General features: G+C 42.0%; 1 protein-coding gene across 4 annotated transcripts in view; it reads right to left on the bottom strand.

Moving 5' to 3' along the window:
- Nucleotides 1-19,851, bottom strand: part of PLCB1 (phospholipase C beta 1) — a 340,329-nt gene that overhangs the window by 112,497 nt on the left and 207,981 nt on the right. For all 4 annotated transcript variants that reach the window (XM_002199189.7, XM_012572343.5, XM_012572342.5 and 1 more), the window contains exons 5-9: nucleotides 18,058-18,137; nucleotides 15,515-15,568; nucleotides 14,929-15,004; nucleotides 9,822-9,922; nucleotides 8,281-8,447 (exon numbers count right to left, since the gene is read on the bottom strand). In XM_002199189.7, coding sequence (XP_002199225.2) covers nucleotides 8,281-8,447; nucleotides 9,822-9,922; nucleotides 14,929-15,004; nucleotides 15,515-15,568; nucleotides 18,058-18,137 — 478 coding nt within the window. The remainder of the gene's footprint in view (nucleotides 1-8,280; nucleotides 8,448-9,821; nucleotides 9,923-14,928; nucleotides 15,005-15,514; nucleotides 15,569-18,057; nucleotides 18,138-19,851) is intronic.

Genomic DNA, 19,851 nt, shown 5'->3' with positions numbered 1-19,851 from the left:
CAAAGTGTGCTAGGAAACAGTCTTGCAGTGGATTTATTGGTTGTCTCATTGCTTAAATCCTTTAAAATCAAAGCAGAACAATATCCTGTTGTGTTCAAATCTCATTTCCTTTCTCTAAACTTGGAGGAAAACATAATAGATCCAATCCTGCCCTCAGTTATAGTTGCTGAAATACCTTGTGTAATTAGAGTTACCTGGCCACAAACCAAAACAAGCTGTCTTGGGGAAAATGTTCTTGAAACAGAAATGGAAAACTCCCTCAGTAAGAAAGGAACACAGCAAGATTCCTTGCTCCAGCCTTGAATGGGTACAGCCCAATAAAACACAGGGAGATGTGAACATAGAGAATGATACAAGATCAGGATAAATTATCCTATATATATGATGATTTATCCTGATACAAGATCAGGATAAATGCTTACTGAATGGCAAGTTAGTGAGGGAAAACACAGGAAGGCACACGTTGTGTCTAAGTAGCCAACATAAAAGAGCTTGCTCAGTATCAATTAATCAATGCAGAAATATCGCATGCCCAAGGACATTGCGATCCAGAGCTTTGTGCAGAGGAAGGCTTGTCAAGTAAAGCAGAGTTCAGTGTGTCTAATCAGGAATGCTTGTCATTCTAATGAAGCTATCATATCCACTTTACCATCTGTACAAGTGCACAGAGAAAACCAAGAGTGGATGCAATTATTTATCTTTTTTGGGGAGTGGCAAGAAAATGTTTGCAGATAGAAAACCACTTTTCTGAACTATCAAGATGAGGCACCGCAGCCCAAGACACTTAATTCACTACAGGGAAGAAATATTTCCTACAAGCTTCCACACAAGCCATGCCAAACAGCAAATCTACTTAAATCAGAATTAAAACTTCAGGAGCATTCCAAGGACACTGACATCTCCAAGGGAAAGGAAGACTGAGGAAAAAAACAGGTTTCCAAATCTCACTGGTGCCTGTAGGCATGAACCATCCGGATTGAACAAGATCGTAAAGCCGACTGCAATGTTGAGTGTGGCATTTATTTACTTATTTTATTAGAAGTCATAGGTTTTTTTCAGCCCTTTTCAGGCTCTCAGGAAGGAAGGGCTCTAATCCACAGGGGCTACACAGCCTATGAAAAGGAGGTATTTTTTTCTCCAGTAATGCTAGAAAACAGCAAAACATACCCTGAAGCAGGGAAGATTTTAAGCACTCAACATATTTTCTTCCTTAAAATTTATACCTTGGAAACACATTTATTTTGATGGATATTGATCATTTCAATGCCTGGAGCAGATTTAAAACCCTCTGCTGTTACAATGTGTGGTCACAGTTCAGAGATTCTGGTAAGCAGAGGTTTTGTGATAAGGAAAACAAGTCTTGGAGCAGTTTCCAAAACTTCAGCAGGCAGATGTATACAAACTTAAATAACCAGTAATTGTTAAGGAGTGGGGGAAAACACCAAGCAATCTCTCCTGTATCTCAAGACTGAAGCAGAGTTTTACAGCCACGAACCCATCCTCTGCTCTTGACTTCTCAGCAGAGATGTAGTAGAAATTCCTTCTAACAGGAAATCCCTTACAGGCTATCAGAAGACAGTTAGTTTAGATCCAGTTAAATCCACATAACCACTACAAAACCACCTTTACACCAGTCCCTAGCTAGCAGTGGAATAAACACTTTGCAACATGGAGAATTTCTAAGGCAGCTGAGTGGAAAGGGTTTAAATCAGGCAGATAAAAACACCATTCATCCCAGCAATACTACAGTTATTTCTGACAGACTTGAAAGAGGGACATCACTGGAATTTGTCACTGTCTTGCTCTGTACAATACCTCAGAGTAATCCTTGGAGATGGAATAATGTTAAATGCTGGCTCACTTCCAATTGTTAAGTTGGACATCTAAAAGACATCTAAAAATATGTATTTTTTTCTGTTAAGTGATACTTCTCTACATAAGCTATTAATGCACTTGCCAAAAAGACTGCCCTGTAGTATCACAGGAAGGGATAAGAGCGTCAGTATGCTGTAAGTGCTGAAAAAAATCTAAAAGAGAAAAACCACAGGTGACATTTTTACTTCCAGAATCTCCTACAGCTGAAAATAGATTAATATTAAAGAGAAGGGGGAAAGAATAAAGGGGTGGCACTGCAAAGACAGTGCAAATAAACTGAAAAGAAGGGATTTTAGTCCCTTTAAAGGGCCTTCCTTATCTGTTCTTTAAAACTGGTTCTGCAGCTGCAGGCACTGCAGTGGACAATCCCTTCCATAAACAACTTGAGCTGTCTCCTAATAACAATCACTTTTTTTGCTCTCTTTACTACCTCTGGCACTCTGTGCCAGGACCATATTGTTAGGAAAGTTTTCCTAATTTCCAGCCTAAATTTGTTCAAGGCCACCTGATCTCTGTGTGTTCTTGTGCCAACATTGTCCTTTAGTTTACACCACTTCTTTCTGCGTTCCCAGCATTCAACCCCGCTGCATTTACAGGCATATTCCAGCTTAAGGATATTGTTGGATGACTGCATCTGACACCAGAAGGGAAACTTCCTCATATGGATGCTGTGTTCCAGTGGGGCCCAGACTCCATTGCTCTGAGAGCCCTGCTCTGACAGATCCCACACATCCCAAAATACTCAAGAATCAGCCTGGCTCCTCAAGGCACAGACTGACTGACTGTTGAGCCGAGCCGACCCAAAGATGAGGCAAACCCCAAAAATGACACATGAAAGGGGATGACCCAATGGCAGTGAGCCCATTTGTGGCTCTAGATGTCACCCAGCAGATCCCAGCAGCCTTCACTCCCTGTGTTCTCAGGGGCCCTTTCCAGCTGAAAGCACTGCATCTGTATAAGTCATAATGAAGAGTCAAACCACACCATGTTTGTCCAAACTTTATCTACATTTGTTTCCTTCAGCACTTGAGTCCAGGCTCCTTTATATTTTCAGAAACAAATCCTATCTAATATTCATCTTCAAATAATAAATTTTGCTGCTAAAATGGAATACTTCCCTGTGTTCCATAAAAGAGGCAGCAACAAGCACAAAATAAACAGTTTTACTGTTGGACTGTTTTCTATTTATGGGCTCTGACAGTCTGAGGCAGGGTCGAACACAATACAGGCAGGCAACTGCAGAAAAATATCTCTCCACAAGCCCTGAAACACAGTGTTGACATAGGAGTCTCTCATCTCTGAGCAAAAGCTCCAGCTGGAGGGAATGAGGTTCTAAAAGCTCTAAACCCGTGTTTGCTTTGTGGTCCTGTCACTCCACGTTCTTTTAGCCATTCCCAGTGCTAGGACACAGAGTGAAGGCTGCCTGTAGGGTTTGATCCCAGGGCCCATCAGGTGGGTTCCAGGTGGTGGAACAGGAGTCACCGGTGTGGTCACTTCCGTGTAGGATAGCACAGGGCTAGGCTGACTGCAGAACCTGCACTGGCACCAGGAGTTTATGCTCTGCAGCTCTGAAGACAAATTCCACAGTAAGTGTGGGCCATTTTACACTCAGCACTGTTTCACTGAAGCCAGTGAACTATTCCTGGTACCAGATACTAGGTCCAAAATGTATTTCTGCAAAGCTCATCCTTCCTTCAAAGTATCAGCATTATACACCGAAGATCACGAAACCTGCCCTCCCTGGAACCCTAAATATATTTTTTGGTATTTTCTTTATCTCTACTGCCAACAACAGAGTGTTCAGTGTTGCAAAATCCACTATCACTAGTCCACATCACTGTTTCAGTGGGTACAGTTCAAAGATGACACAATTTACCTGTAAAGCAGATGCAAAAAATCATTATATGGAGGACTTTCCATTCTAAAAGATTTTTACATTTAATTTTTCACTTGAGATGCAATGTTCCAAACAACTGCAAGGTCTGAAATTAATTTTACAGCTTAAGTAGAAAAAGCAACCTCCAGTGTGTTACAGAAATATATTTTGCAAACTCATTTTGATAGTTTCCGTTAACTTATTTATGCTGACACATTATCCATACTAACATTTGTTGCATAGATATATACATATTTTAAAACAATTTTTTTTAAAAAAAAGGTTTTCTGGTAAGCTGCCTAGCTTATCACTTGCTGCTGAGAGCCTGGGCTAGACTACAACTTTGCTGTGGCTTAAACATTTCAAAGAGTAATATATCATGACTGGGATCTATTGTTCTGTCAATATTTGAGACAGAAGCAGTGCAAAGAGCTCTTCTCTTGTTCAACTGCAATGCTGGAAAACACTGGCAATCCCAAAGTTAATGGGCTTTTGGGTAAGTATTCTTATTTTCCAGGGTTCCATTGGGAGGCCAAAGAATTCCAACTGTTTTGTAACACTTCCTACAAATGTTTAATACCAGAAGGCCCAACCATTTGCCTGAATGATTTATAAGTCAGAATTTATGCTTTAAATATTATGAAATATGTCTTAAAAGTAGAGCCATGGCTGCATGGTGCTTGTTTCTGCCATTAAAATCTGTTACCTAGGAAACGACCCCCTTCTGCCACCAAAAGAATCCAGAGTGCAGTTATTCTGAAATAGTTACTAAAAGGTGAATTTCATGCAGTGGGGTGAAAATGTTTAAATTGCATAGAAGCTTAAAGGAGGAAATATACACTTATGCTGGAGTGAATACTGCCTGGTATTAAGGCTGCCATGGGAAAAATACATACAAGAGATGCTGTATGAAATTAAATATAACTTAATTTAATGATAATTGCTTAATTTATTTTATTACCTAAGAAAAACTCAGCGCAACAACTACCAATAAATGTGCACTGCAAAACAGAATTAATACTGGAATTCATGGAGACAGTCATGCAACCAGCTCCTCTACAATCCTTCTAAATCCATGTCAAACCAAAGCTGACACACAGCAAATAGGAGAAAATCTGGAGAAAGAAACACTGTGAAATAAAAGAGCAAAGCTCTTTTTCTCTGTACAGATCTAAAGGTTTGGCCCTTTAAAATTAAAGAAGCAGAGATAATATTTAAATAAATGTATCCTTTAGAGGGAAAAAAATCAACATCTTTATGCCATTACTTAAAGCACTTACACACTGTTTTTTTAATCTTTCACCCCAAAAACCACTCTAAAAATAAAGGCCGATAGTAACCTAACCCTTGCCTTGCCCTCTCCAAGGACGATGGTGGAAACATGTATTTTATGGCTTTAGTTTTTTCACACCTCCTTTCCCTAGCAGACCTTGGGTTTGTGCTTTGGTTCCCTGCTTTCGTTTCCAGTCTGGTAAGTGGGTACAGCTCTTCTTGCACACCTGGAGTGTGGAAGTGACACAGGATGCTCCCAGAGCTGGGGCTGTGGCTCTGCGGTTTGCAGAGCACTTTCTTGGTTTCAGAATGCAAGGTTTCGACTGAGACATTGGGATTTGAGCTCTCAAAGCTCCTTTTGAACTCAGAAACTTTCAGAAATGAATCGCATCATTAAGTAAAGGAAGAACCACATGTTTCTGTAGAATGGTAAACACACATATATATGGTAAATTCTTCTCCAGCCTCACAGCCCCCAGAACACTTCTGCTGACAGGGAGAGACTGCTCAGCACTACCAGGGACTTCCTCCTGCTTCCACCTGATAAGGGAACACATTCTGCAGTGAATTAATCTCCTTCACTGCACGACACAAAGCATTAATCACAACAGTTTACCTGAGCCACAATAAAACACTAGTCCAGACACTTAACCTATGCAGATGTCAAGCCCACATATCTGCTGAATTTGCAAAAGCTCCACCGTATCCCAGCAATAAATGCATCTAAAATACATCAGTGACAGGCAGGGGCAGGAGTTTTAGTCAGAACTCTGTAACCTCAGGAACTTCATCAGCAACAACACCAGCATTAGATTTTACCAGGTACCTGAAGAGCTGCAAAAATTTAAAACTTTATGGACAGCTCTTGCTTAGTGTGTTCAAAATAGTGTAGGTGAGCAGCAACAAGTGCAGCAAAAGGGCTACAATGGTGACCAGGGGAATTATGAAATCCTAAAAGCAGCTGAATAGTGCTATGAAAGGTGAGAGACAGCACAACTCACCAGAAATTCATTTAATTAGCTATGAGAGAATCATTAGTAGAGAATATTGTGGTACAGTGGATATGTACAGACAATGAGCTTGGACAGGAAATTGGGAAGAATAATCATCAGACAAGTGAAGGTCTACCACTATCCAAACAGGGAGCAAGGAGTCAGGTGCTGCACATAGCTTCCACATCATAAATTTGGATTTTCATTTTTAAGGAAAAAAAAATCCCTGATTTTATTTAAAAGAACTTTTCAATGCATGAAATTTGATTTGCTAACAAGAACATGCATCACACTTTTGGAAGTTGACTTGGTACCTGTGTTCATGTTTCTGGCCAAAAACTGTCTGGAAATTTCACTTCAACAACCCTGGCAGCAGGAAGCCTGGGTGATCCTCCCTTTTACAGATCACCATATTAAAAGGTTAAACCACTGCTCTAAATATGTGGTTACATTTTGGTGACATTTTATAGACATGAAGCATTTTTTGACAATTATTCCATGAGTGTAGAAATGAATGCACACCTACACTTCATTTAATATACCGTGAATTGCATTCCGAACTCAGAGCAGATGTACAGAAAATATTGTGTCCCCATGTCATTCCTGATTAGCTAATTCCTGTCATTTTAAGGCAGTAAGCTTGGGATTTACACTGGAGTTGCTGCCAGTTCCTGCAGCTCAGCTGCCAGACAGGGAGGTGGTTCTTAAGGACAGAGGTGGTTCTCAGGTTGTGCCAGCTGGACCCCAGTGCACAAGCTTGAAAAGAGAAAAAAACAAAACCCACAACAATCCCACTAAAAGAATTAACTCTCTGTGATCTGCCTTTCCCTTGTTCAAGTCAGCATTTTCAGAGAGAACCGATTCTTTAAGAGTAACATAAATCACACCCAGAACGAGAGGCACCTATGGAACAGCAAATGTGTGCACCAAGGTAAACAGGGTGAAGCTGGAGGTGTCCCCCAAATCCCATTGGAGGGTGGTGGCAAACACCCTTCGTCCTAGGCTGTTTCATGTTTTCTCCTTATTTCTAGTCAGAGGGTGATTCCATTTTGACTCTGGCATTCTGCTGGCACACCAGCACACCTCCTTCTAATAAATCCTTTATTTGGTTTATATGAAGTGCTAATATTTGGGTAACAAGGATGATCTTTTAGGTAACAGACTTTCCTGCCACTGGTGGGAAATAAGGTAAGCACAGAGCACAGTTCTAATATTTGCACAGATGAGAAAGGAGGTCACAACGTGCTTCCATTTACTCGAGGTACTGTTCCCACTGACGTCAAGACAGTTTGCATAAATATGGCCAAGAAGCAGATTTAACCCCCCAAGCAAAACCTCTGGAAACACTCAATTTGATTAGAAAAATAAGAAGCCTTAAGAGAAAAAATTAGAAGGGTTTGAGAGACAACATTGATGGTGACATCGATTTCCTTCAGGAAGATGTCAAGGTGAGAAGGCTTCCAGGGAGAGGTGGCAGTGCCTTCAGTTATCCTCGAGACTCTTGGGTCTTTTTCTAATTTTTTGATCTACAATCTCTGGACCAAATAATCTTTCTTTCATATTAGATCTATTTTTTCAGGATATTTCCATGCCTCTAAAACATCTAAGGTGTAAACACATCAAAAGCCGGGCTAATCATTAGGCTATGTGGATTGGAATAAAACAGGATGCAGACACAAACTGAATGCCATTTTAAGACTTGCGGTGGTAGCAAAAATCTGCAGAGATTTGTGCAGGATTTCTTTTGCTGTTTTTGGCTAAGTGCCCAGCTAAGTGACAACACTTGAGATGTTCAAAAGGGAGTTTTCTGTGATTATAGCATGAAATATACTGAGTTGATCTCATATCTTGCACTGTACACCATTTTATCCAAAAGCAAAGGGCTAGACTTAATAGTATTATTAAATGGTAGAATTATCACGCTTTTAGTTCCATTGTCCCTGATTTTTTTCTTTCAACTTTACATTTTAGATGCTAGTAAACAGCCATTGTGATAGTCAGGTTTCTGCTAAGGGTCACATACCAGAGCAACTCTTCTGTCAATCACACACATGGCAAAGCAAGCAGGGAAACCAGCCCCATCCTTCCTCACCTGATACCAATCAAACACATTTTAAAATGCACCACAGGATGTCTCACTGGCCTGTATGATTCCAAAAGCAGACAGCTGGGAAAGCAGCTGGATTTTGAACCAAATTTTGTTTTAGCATGTAGGACAATTGAGTAACTGTTTCTGAGTACAGCAGGAGTGTGAAATCCACTGACCTTTCTTTGCTAGGTTGCTGTTAGGTTCGTACTTCTCAATCAGCACTTGAACTTGTTCTTGTTTGAGTGGTGGATAAAGGATCTCATTTAATCGTGGATCCCGTTGCTTCAAATTTATGAAGTCCATCATCTGATCAACAGTAAGGTAGGGTTTGCTCTTGGCACCACTAGAAAGAAATTAAAGCAACAGAAAAGTAATTTTAATACATTTCCTTGAAATCTTGTTCCGTGTCTGAAACTTCCCAAGGAGATTGAAACAAGATTCATACAAAACTATCATACAACAAAAACATTGCTCCACTATGTCTCTGGACTAATTTATTTTGCCAAAAGTTCTTCATCAGATATCTAGGAGGAAGATCTTTTACAATGTTCATCATTACAAGCATCAATGGGAAGACTTGGAGCAATGCTAAAAGCCTTTCATTCCTCTGAATTCCTGGAATTAAGCTATTTTTAAAAAGTAAAAGAGAAAAGAGCTGTGGGATTCAGTCCCGTGCTTGCCACAAACACTCTGCTGGTATTCCTGGCCCAACTATTTGGGTTTACTGTTGAGTAACATCAGCCCTGATTTCATTATTCTGGTAATTTGTGTCGGTTCTTTTTTTATAAACCTTCTAAAAGCTTTGAGGTGCTCTGTAATGCAAGCAAAAAGATGTCTATTTAGGGAGTCCGTGAAAAGAGCAGAGTTTGGTACAAGTTGTGCCCACATAGAAATCCAGGAAGCCTCTGGGGCAGGAGATGAGCTGACAGCTGTCTGGAGCACTCAGGCCTGGCCCAGTTCTGCCCTGCCAGGGAGCAATGGGAAGCCTCTCCTGGGTGCAGGAGGAGCAAACTGGGACAGGGCTGTGCTCCTCTAAAACCCCGACCTTAGGGACAACAACCCCAAAAGGGGAACGTGAGCACAGTTGTGTTGCTAAAATGCATTCGCCATTTGCTTTGGGGTGTATTTTGGAAATTGCTTTCCTCTCATGTTGCTTACTGCTCTGACTCCATTGATCAGACTCTGCTAAAAGTAGAAGTACACAGATTGCTGCAAGGGGTAGAAGCACCAGGAGTTACAGAGCTCATAACTGAATGTATGAAATCAGTTGTAGCCAGCTGCTAATTTAATTTCATGGTGTGAATTCATCATACACAAATCATAAAAGTTACTGCATTTTTTTTGCCAGTCCTAATAAAGCTTTTGGGGGTGATTATACATATTCTCATGCCTATTTTGTGCTGTTATTGCTTATTACTCTTCTTTCTTTACTCTCCTGGAAACCTAAACTGTCCTGATCAATACAGAATAACAAGACCTGGTAGTTCTGCTCCTCTAGGAAAAAATTCCTTTAAAACTCAAGCCATCAGAAGTGAAGGTAAAAGCCTGGGAGAGAAGGAACCCTTGATCCGAGATTAAATAACAGCCCTGCTTGACATTTAAATCTGTTACTGGCCAGCACTGCATGCTGCTACAGTATAAATAACCTACTTTGCCATGCCCATAAAATCAGTGAATGGGAAAAAATAAATAAATAAAGCAATGAGTCTTTCCTTACAACTCAGAAAAGATGTGGTCGATCTCAGGCCGAGGGCAGAGGTTGTTTAAGAACACTCTGTACACTTCTGGCGTGAAGTCGTCTTGAGGGATTGAATCATTCTGCGAAATGGGGAGAAAAATAGTGAGAGATACAGCACTTTTATATGTTCTTTGCAAACAGATCACTCACTTTTTGGCTGCTTTTGATTTCCTTCCTGCAACCTAGAGGAGCCCAGATTCTGAAGGTTTTTAAGTTCCCCTGAATCACAGAGCAGCTTAAAGAGTACATCTTTAAAAAATAGATACAAACACACCTATGAGCTTCCATGAGGACAGTTACCTCATTTTCTGAGCACCTGGGAAGGAGCAGGAAGGCACATCTCCCCATCTAACCCCCTCACCCACAGCAGAAATAGGAGTATCAGTCCTGATGAAGCCTCTGAGCTCATCCCCAGGGTTGCTGAGCTTGTGTTTTTGAGAGAGCAGAACAGCAGCGCCACAGAGGATGAGGATGTCACACATCTTTCCAAAGCTGTCACACAACTGGGGAACAAACTGGGTCACTGTGTCATTACTAATACACTTTTTCCCTGACAGCAAGAGCGATTCTGCCTTTTTCTTCCTGAAGATACATGTTCAAGATGCCACAGTTCTGGCCAAGACTCAAGCAGCACAGCTTTTCCATCCATCTTTGTCCTAAACACTCAGTGTAACACATTTGGCAATCAGATGTCTTTTAGAGCAATTGATAAAAGTGCTCTCCTGCAGAAGACATGCCAGTATTTTTTTTTTCCTTACATCTACAATTTAGAGTGATTTAAACTTAGTCCAACTTCTAGATGACAGTTTAATCACCCTCACTACATTTTTCTCCAAAAAAATCAAATTATTTGAAACAATTACTGCACTGGGTAAGTCCTTTGCATGAAGCTTGAGAGTCCTTCATCCAAAGCTATGACACATGGTCTCTGGGAGCACCACAGGCCCACAGGATCCCCGTGCTCCAAAACATGATGAACTAGAGGAGGGAAATGGTAACTTGGGCACAAAGCTGTTTGCTTGGCAGGCTGTTGGAGCCTGGCTGGCTGGGGAGCGAGCTGCTGCTGGGGCAATCAGTGCCTGTATTTATTCTGCCTTGGGAATATTCTTGCTGTTGCCAAGGGAACCGGAAGCATCGCTCAAGCCTTTGTCAGACCCAAGGAAACTTTTCTATATTTTTCCTGCTTTAGGTTACAATAAATAAACGATGCCACAGGCGTCGCTTTGTCTCCTTTCATCTGAAACCCACGCAGGCTTGAGAGGGTTTTATTCTGTTTCTCTCCACAAAAGCAGATTGACCAATCTGGGCTGTTCCTCTGCTCTGCTTGGTTAACCATCTCCAGGCTCCAACATTCTAAGGTGACCCCATCAGACCCTTGTGCCCTCCTTTTTTTGGCAGACTGCGAGTGGCTGCAGTGTCAGCTGGTTCAAAATTTACCCATTCAAAACCTCCCTGTGTGTTTTACATGGGATCAATCCCTGAGCCAGGTAACTCACTGCTGCCAAATGCAGTACAAGGGTGGATGGAGAAGCGGGAATGCTGAGGGTAGAGGATGAAAACAGCTCCTTTCAGTGAGGGCTGTGAGTGGCACTGACCTGCCCCCATGACACTGAAAAACACATGCTGTGGAGCTCTCAGTGCCAACACCTGTGTTTCCCTTAAGGCTGGGATTCTCAAAGCTTGGGAATTTTCTTGTTAGAGTTGGCACCCTGCCCTCCCCTGCTCCCTCTGCTTATAACCCCTGTCCAGCAGGGTGCTACTCCTCAGCCGAGGGCTTTTGAATGTTTCTCTGATTACCACAGTCCCCCATCAAGCTACTATTTTTTTTTCTTTACAAGGGATTTGAAGGTGCTCAGCTGAACAAATGTGGATCTCTTCCAATGACCTGAGATCCAGGCTCTGATTTGCCACTCAGACCCAATTAAAAGACATCAGTTCACCTCCCTGTGTCTCCAAACAGCCACTACAAAGAGAATAACCAACATGAGCCTTCAGGCATAAGTGTACAGAATTTTATAATAGGTATTTCCTACCAGTATCAAAATCAGTGAGCTACAAAACATAAATATCTAGATGGGAGACGAAAGCCACCTCAGGCACAACTTCCCACAACTATATTTGGCTTCCAAAAGCCTGTCTGCCCCAAGGGATTAAAATATGCTGCCCCCTTACTCAGGCTGGTCTGAGCCATCCCGGTTTCAGAGGAACCACCCACACACCTTATGGGCTCATCTCTTTTTTGACACCAATGAACAAAGCACAAGCCTTCTGTACCACATCCCTCATTTCCATCTTGGCTTAATACTGGCATTCAATTTTATTCCGTGATTAAGACTCTCTACTAATTTCAAGCACTGCTGATTTAGGATTTACCTGGTAACCTGCCTGCTTTTATAACATCTGTATCCAGTCTGTTACAATTTGGCAGCATGAGAGCTAATTCAGATTATTTGCACAGACTGGACTCAAGAGCTGGTTATTTTATTTTAACAGTCAAGCTCACTGGTGCTTCATTGTGAACCTCGACATTAACTAGAAGGCAAAAACCACTCTTCACAGCCAAAAGGCCAGCTAAAACAAAGCTCTCCAAATTCTATTTAAGGTACCTCTAACCAAAACAATCAAAAAATATCCAACAATAACAAAAAGCAACCCAATTTCCAAAAAGTAGCCAAGATTAAAAAAAACCCCAACAACATAGGGGAATCAGATGGCAACCTCAGAAATTCATTGGGGTGTTTTAAAATTTGTTTAAACATTTATTGAAAGATCTTTCTGCTTTTACATCTGCTGGATGATGACTGTTTAAAAAATCAGGGCTTGATCCTGCAAGACTCTACATAGGCTAGTTCTGACACAGAAAGAGAGATATTAATAAAGCCATACTTTGAAAAAGTGCTTGACTAGACGCCCATGGGTCATCCCACTGTGATCATGCCCTGCTGCTCGGCTGACTCAGGGCACTCTCTGGAGTGCTCAGCACTGCAGAGAATCCATCCTTATTAAGGTCCTTAAATACAAAATAATGGATTTATTTTCTGCAATTCTGAGGATCCTCTCTGGTGCTACTCCTCAGGTAGAAAGCAATTATCTGGGCAATAAGAATTCTTCCTCCCCTGAAGAGACTGCAGGTTGTGCCACAGGATCTCGTGGCACACACACACACACAGGGAATTCCCTGGGGAGTGTGGCTGATGGATGGGATATTTGTCCTGTCACAGAAGAGTCCACACAGGGACACTCTCCCCTGGCACATGCACCCAGAGGCAGATGAGGGACTGTCCCAGGCTTGAAGATTCATTCCTAAATTCCAAGAGCTGCAGGCAAACACGGTGTGAAGCTCGTGGCAAAAGAGCTCCATATCTTCCCAGAGCAATGAGAAGTGTGGAAACTCGGGGAGAAAATCCATGAGGCATGAATATCAAAATCCAGAGCCTAAACTGCTAGTGTCCATGAGAGACTTTCATGAATTCTCAAAATAATTTGATGTTATTTTGCTGAGTAAGACTCCCTGATATTCGTGTCTTGTGCGCTGCTGGAGTTTATTGCTCTTCCAAGACTTTACAGGAACACTGTTTGTCCTGCAGTACAATAGGGCAGAAAAGCTGGCAGTTGAAGCTAAGAATTTCACTTGTTCAGATAAACAGGAACACAAAGGAAAGGAGCTGTGGTTGAAGCTCTGCTTTTCTTCTATTCCATTACCTCCATGAGATTCAGTTTTGTCCTTCTACAGTATTTTCCAGAATGATCAACACAATTTTCTTTGGTGTATGCAGTGCATTTCTCTTTTGTCCCAACCAAAGAAAGGATCTACTTCATACTCTGAATAATTTTCAAGATGGTATCCCAGCAACAAGCATCCAGCAGTGTGTATGTAAAACTGGCTCTACTTAGATAAATAGCAGAAAAAGGCTGCACTTTCTTCCAAAGACCCAAATGATATTTAATTTTCTTTTCAGAGACATGTAGTAAATGGAAGAAATAAATCAGCTGATTCAGAAAGCAGCACCTCAGAGATTTTTTTGCACACTTTTTTCTTGTTTGCTATCAATTAAATGGAAACTCATCTTTAAAATCTTTCTCTCCCCATTTCTAACCTCACAATATTACTTTAGATAAAATTATTATAGTATTTTATACCTACTTTGCTAACATTCCTTGGAATTTTATGGAACTGAGCTCACAAATCTGTGAAGGAAGGGCTCACAGTAAGGGGTGCCTGAGGTTTGGCTGGGGAAGATTCTGCTCCACTGTTCTGGAGCTGCAGGAATGGGCTCTATTAAACCACCGAGGGAGTAAACATCAAGGAAACCTCACAGAACAGAGCTTCGTATAAATCAAGGGATCAGGAGATGCAGGCTCTCTCTGCTACAGAATGGTTTTGCCCCACCTCTTGAACCCCTGAAAGAAGGAATTATCCTGCAAGAAGCTTTCTTGGGATTAAAACCCAGCTTGAGCAGGGAGAGGGGAGCTGTGGTCCCTCCCAGCCTTACCCAATCTGTGACTCTGTGATTCCGGTGTTAACTGGAATCTCCTGCTTGAGGTCATTCTGTCTGAAAAAAGCCTTCTTGAGGGCCAGGTACCATCCTGGAAATGCTGTGAGTTGAGCGGAGCTCCTGGATTAGCAGGATGCAATGGCTGCATCCCTGCTATGTTAGCAGCTTCCACGCCACATTTCCACATTTCCTTCATGCACCTTTTGGTAAGGCAGGGTGGGTTTAGCCTGCCACTTATCTCCAGCTACAGATCACACCTCAGGCTAACATGGAAACCATGCCTTGGAAATTATGCAACAGTCACCTATTCTTAAAATACCCTCACAGGATTCCTCAAGGACAGATCACACAAACTCTGCCCTTTCTTGGAATCCTTTTAGGCTTCTTCCATGTGCTCCTGATCCTAAACAACTTTGAACCAAAGGTACTCAGAGGGGTATCAGGAACTTCTGTGTGGGAAAGCCAGAGCTGCTGCTGAGGACCCATCCAGCACAAAGCCAGCACAGCAGGCTCAGCCACAATCAAATTCAGAAGAGAGGAAACAGCACCAAACTCAAGCAATGCTGAGCTGGAAAACTGCAGCTGCTTACCCTGGAAGAGGGAAGGTTGCAGGCTTCCAGCGCAGTCTCTACCCGTTTTCTGTCCGAGGAGAACAAGCGGTATATGCTGCAACAAGAGCACAAAACAGAGGGCTTGGCTTAAAGACTGAATATCTCTCAGCAGCCTATTACATCTTTAGCTATTTAGTTCCATTTGCTGGCTGCTCAGTAACAGAGGGGAGTTTAACAGTGCCCAGTTTTAACTCTATCCCACACCAGCCCATATCACAGCAGGTATTTATTCCAGATATCACTGGTCTCTTCATTCCCCCAGTGACATGCAGTTTGAATCTGTTTATTTTCACATATCCCTGAGATAAAGAAATTATGCTGCTGTTTTGTTTTGTTGTTTTTTTGGTTTGTTTTTTTTTCAATCTTCACAAGTGGAAAGAACCAGGGCAGAGAGGCAGGATGTCTGTGCCCAAAGGGCATTTGAACAGAGACACCCCATCATCACTGTTATAAAGAGAGGGTAAAATTATTCTTCTAGGCACAGGGGTCCCATGCTCACCCCAAACACATATTCACAGCCCAAAGTCAGCAGAGAGCATGTGGTAAGGAAGGGAACAGCACTTACTTCTTCAGAGGAATGCGCCCCTCTGGAGTCACCTGCAGCTTGAGTTTTGTGTAGCTGTGGAGAGAAAAGCACTCTGCTTTATTTTTACAGCATTTTCAAGCACCTCTCCACCAGCTTTCTAGCTCTGGGCTAGTGCTCAGATCATGTGGCAAGTCCCACTCAGCTTTTTGTTCCAGTATGAAAACATGTTGGGATATCATTATTGACTACAAACCTTCTACTGTCAGTCCTGAGATAACTGTAAATGAGTTTTGCAGTAACATCATCTGGTGAAAAATGTGGCAACACTTAAATATTTCAGTGGAGATTTTTTTTCTTTTTTTTTGTTAAAAATCTCAGCTTTTTCACTTTACCCACTGGTCTGTCAAAAGAAGAAGATACTGCATGGTTCTAATAAACCTTCCTTTTCTTCTCAACAGAAAATGCCATTAGCAACCACTTCAAAAACACAGTGCATGCTGAAACTAGGATAACTGGGATAGGAACATTTCCACAAACCCTTGACTCCCTACAGTTTCATCTTCTGGAAACTGAATCCTTTCGTGCTACTGTGTCACCAAGTACAACTCCCAGCACTGAGGGAGATCAAAACAAACAAACAAACAAAAAAATCACAGCAGTTATTGAAAAACAAATAAAGTTTATTTAATTTTGCCTTCTATTTTTTGAAAATTTTGACTATATTTTGGTGACATTGAGTGTTTTCCTCTATAACCAAGGAAGTTAGAAATAACAGAAGATGGGGAAAAGCTGTTTATTATTGCACTTCCAATGCTCCAAGGAACTGAATGTCGGAAAGAAAAACCCTTCATTCTGCTCTAGTGCAATGTGTTTTTCTCTTCCAACAAAAGGGCTCTGATAGTACTCCAACCAACCCTTTGCTTAGTACATTAACTATAATGGGGAAATAATTTAATCTTCAAAGTCATAGATTTCTTAAGTGACTGATTTGGCATTGGTGCAGAGGAGCTGGGAAACCTTACGGTTTCCAAGTGATTTATTAATTAGTGGGAAAAGACACAGGAATGCCATGCTTGCCTGCCACTGAATCCATGCAGTGTGTCCAGTGACTTCATCTTTAATTAATATGCCTTGAAAAACTGCCAAAGAATAGCTCCAGACAAGGAGCTGTGCTGTACCATGTGATGACACATTTCTCCCCTGATTTGGGTAGGAAAGGGCCCGTTATGTACAGCCCCAACCCTCCGCACTACAGACCTGTCAGCAGAGCCCACTGGGCACCTGGGGATCTGAGGGGCACGGGAACTGTAGAACCAAATCTCCCTCAAAACCCATCTCCAGCCTGTGGAGCTGAAGGAAGTCAGTAGCTCAGGTGGGCACATTAGCCACTGCCAACATGCAGGGCCAAGAGGAAATGTTAAATGTTCCCATCCATTTGGGATTTTGTTTGCCTAATACATCCCTGCTGCCCCAACACAGTATTATCAGACACAATGCTGTAGTTGCAGCAACATCCACCCTTCAGCTGCCTCAAGAATTCCTGTGGACTCCAGTTGCACCACAACAAACACCATGGGGAGGAAGCACACACCCACAGATGCACATCCCTCCTTCCCCCAACAGGCACCTATGTCTCTGTGGGATTAAAGTTCAGCACTCCGGAACATTCTGACTCTAATGCAGTTAATGGAAGTGGCCATTCACAGCCTCAGAAAGTCCAGGAAAATGGGAGGTTAATTTGAAGGGAAGAAGGTTTTAGGAAGGTAAGTTTTGTATTTAGCTGGACTGAGCCCCTGCCTTTGAGCAAGGAAAGGTGTTTGGGGGAGATACTAAGCTGACTTTAAGCAGCTAACTCACAGCTGGGGAGGTGTAGCCCTTCTTTTAGAAGCCCAAAAGGCCAGGCAGTATCCTAGTTCAACACCAGCACTTTCTGGCAGTCTTTGCCATGCTGTTCTCAAAGCTCTGATTTCCACAAAACTGCCCCTCATCAGTTGATAATTACTGAATTGAGAATTGTTGAGTTTAGCTCTCTTCCCTTTTAGGTGTGTATTTCACCCCAAATGTTCTCACAAACAGCTTTTATGCTTCATGGAAAGCAACTCAGAATCTACCCACTCTGCCAAGCAAACTAGAGGAATGAATGCTCTCTGGATCACATGGAAACCAGAGAGATTGGACTGAGGAAAAGGGACTTCTGGCACTTCTCCTTTTTATTTTGTTATCAGTAAAAGACAAAAAGGAAAACAAAGCAGAAGCAAGTCAGTCCAGAATACTCTTTCTTTTTAAAGGCAGACCTTCAGCCTACAGCTGAAGCTACAACTGTACAAGGGGCAGAGCACATTCAATTCTGACTTTTTCTGCCATGATTTAATAGTTTGCCAGGAGAATGCTAAAAAGGATTTTTGTTTAGATGACTTCTAGATAACAAGCTTTTTAGAACCACAGGAACAAGGACCTGTATTTACAGAAGTGACAAGTCACCAGAGCAGAAACAATAGATGACAAGGTGAGTAAAAAGCGTGGAGGAAAATGACGCAGAGGGAAGAGCAACACCCACAGGGTGACATGCGAGGGCCACTTACGCTTTCTCCAGAAACGCGTCCCTTGACATGTTCTGTGCCAACAAATTTGTTGCCAAACTGAACACTTCATCTGACCATTCCTATGAAGAGAAAAAGTGAATAAATGACACTCAGTTTAGATGTTTGCTAACACAATGCAACATATTTTTGAAAATTATGCTTTCAAAAAAAGGGCCTGAGTAAAGCCTGAACTTGATTTTTTCAATTACATATTCCCTCCTCATCTGTGAGAGCTGTTTTACTCATGCTACAAAAAAAAAAAATAAAGACTGTTACAAATTGAAGTCCTGACTCTATCGAAGATAAGAAACAAGCTTAAAAACTCCCCAACCAGCAGAAATACGCAGGAGTACATTTCAGTTACTCTGATGTGCAAGGAAGAGACAACTCAAAGGACTCTTTCCCCCTGATTGCACATCCTCACACTGTGGTCCTATCCCTCAAGAAATATTTTTCCCTCTTCCCACTGTAGGGAAGAAACACTACAGAAAAATGGAATGGTTTGAGTTGGGATGGATGTGAAGAGGATCCAGATCCAAGCTCCTGTCTTGGGCAAGGACACCTTCCCCCTAGACTGCTGCTCCACATTGCTCATTTCTTTCCCTTGCATCCCTGACCTTTCCTGGGCTCCCAGCAGGGCTGAACCATGAATGTAAACTGAAGTTTACTCTCAGAGTTTGTGCTGCTTTCCTCCCTTGCAGGTCTCTCCCACAGCTTTTCACGGACGGCTTCAGTGCATTTTTCCTTTTCCACAACCTTTAATTACAAACCTTTTTCATCACAACTGGTTTTGGATTGGTTTCATTTCACCCCACTGAAAGAAAGGCAAGAATACAAGCAATGCCTTTGCAAACATTATGATTTTCTTTTGTTTTAGCTGACAAAGCTTTTGGAGTTTTGTTCCAACTAAAGTTATGTTTCCTTTCATAACAGTCCAAATCCAAAATTCCCACTGCTACACTCTTTGGGAAGTATTCTTTTCTCCTTGGTCTTTCCTTTTCTTGAGAAAAAATATGTATTAAAAAAAAATAAGGATTCCACTCAGACAAAAATGGATAGGGATGGGAAGTGTCATTGACTTCCTCTGAAACAAATGTTCCTGTGTCACTCTGGAGCTTAAAGCTTGTTTTACCTAAAAATCCTCATTTTTTCCACATAACCAGTTGATTGATTTGAGAAGTTGGGGGGGATTTTCCATCTTTTTTATATGCTAATGTTTTTTTCCCTGATGTTATCGGATCTTGTTCCTGAAACTGGTCTCACACCTGTGCTCCCAAGTATAAGGCTGCCTGTATGCCCAGTGGTTTAGTGGCCTTTGATGTCCTCCAGCTCTCAGCTTCTGGAGCCCATCCCACTCACCACCTCACCCCTCAGCAACAGATGTAACATCCCTTCTGTGGCTGGTGTTCTGGAAGAGAAATCTTCTTCTTTGGACATAGACTTGTCCTGGAGGCAAAATCAGTGCTGCTCAGATAGTCCTCCCCTCCACCTTCTCGTGACCACTGCCATTCTTCTTCTTTAATTGTTTTTCCTTCTTAGGTCTAGTTTGAAAAAATCAGGCGTGTGAGAAAGCAGAGGAGGAGGAGTCGGGCTCATTAGCAACACAACTGCTTTACTGTGAGTCTTGGAACAGAGAGCGTATTAAGTGCAGCATCTGTTTTTCTTCTTGGCAACTCCTTTTCCAGGCTCAAAATAGGCTCATCTTGTAAACAGTGCTTTGTTTAGGCACTAATAATAGCTGCTCAGACTTCTCCTGTGACACTAACGGCCACAGAGACTAACAGCAACACAAAA

The sequence above is a fragment of the Taeniopygia guttata genome, chromosome 3, assembly GCF_048771995.1.
Source record: "Taeniopygia guttata chromosome 3, bTaeGut7.mat, whole genome shotgun sequence".
Taxonomy (NCBI): Eukaryota; Metazoa; Chordata; class Aves; order Passeriformes; family Estrildidae; genus Taeniopygia; species Taeniopygia guttata.
This window is presented reverse-complemented; position numbering and strand designations above follow the sequence as displayed.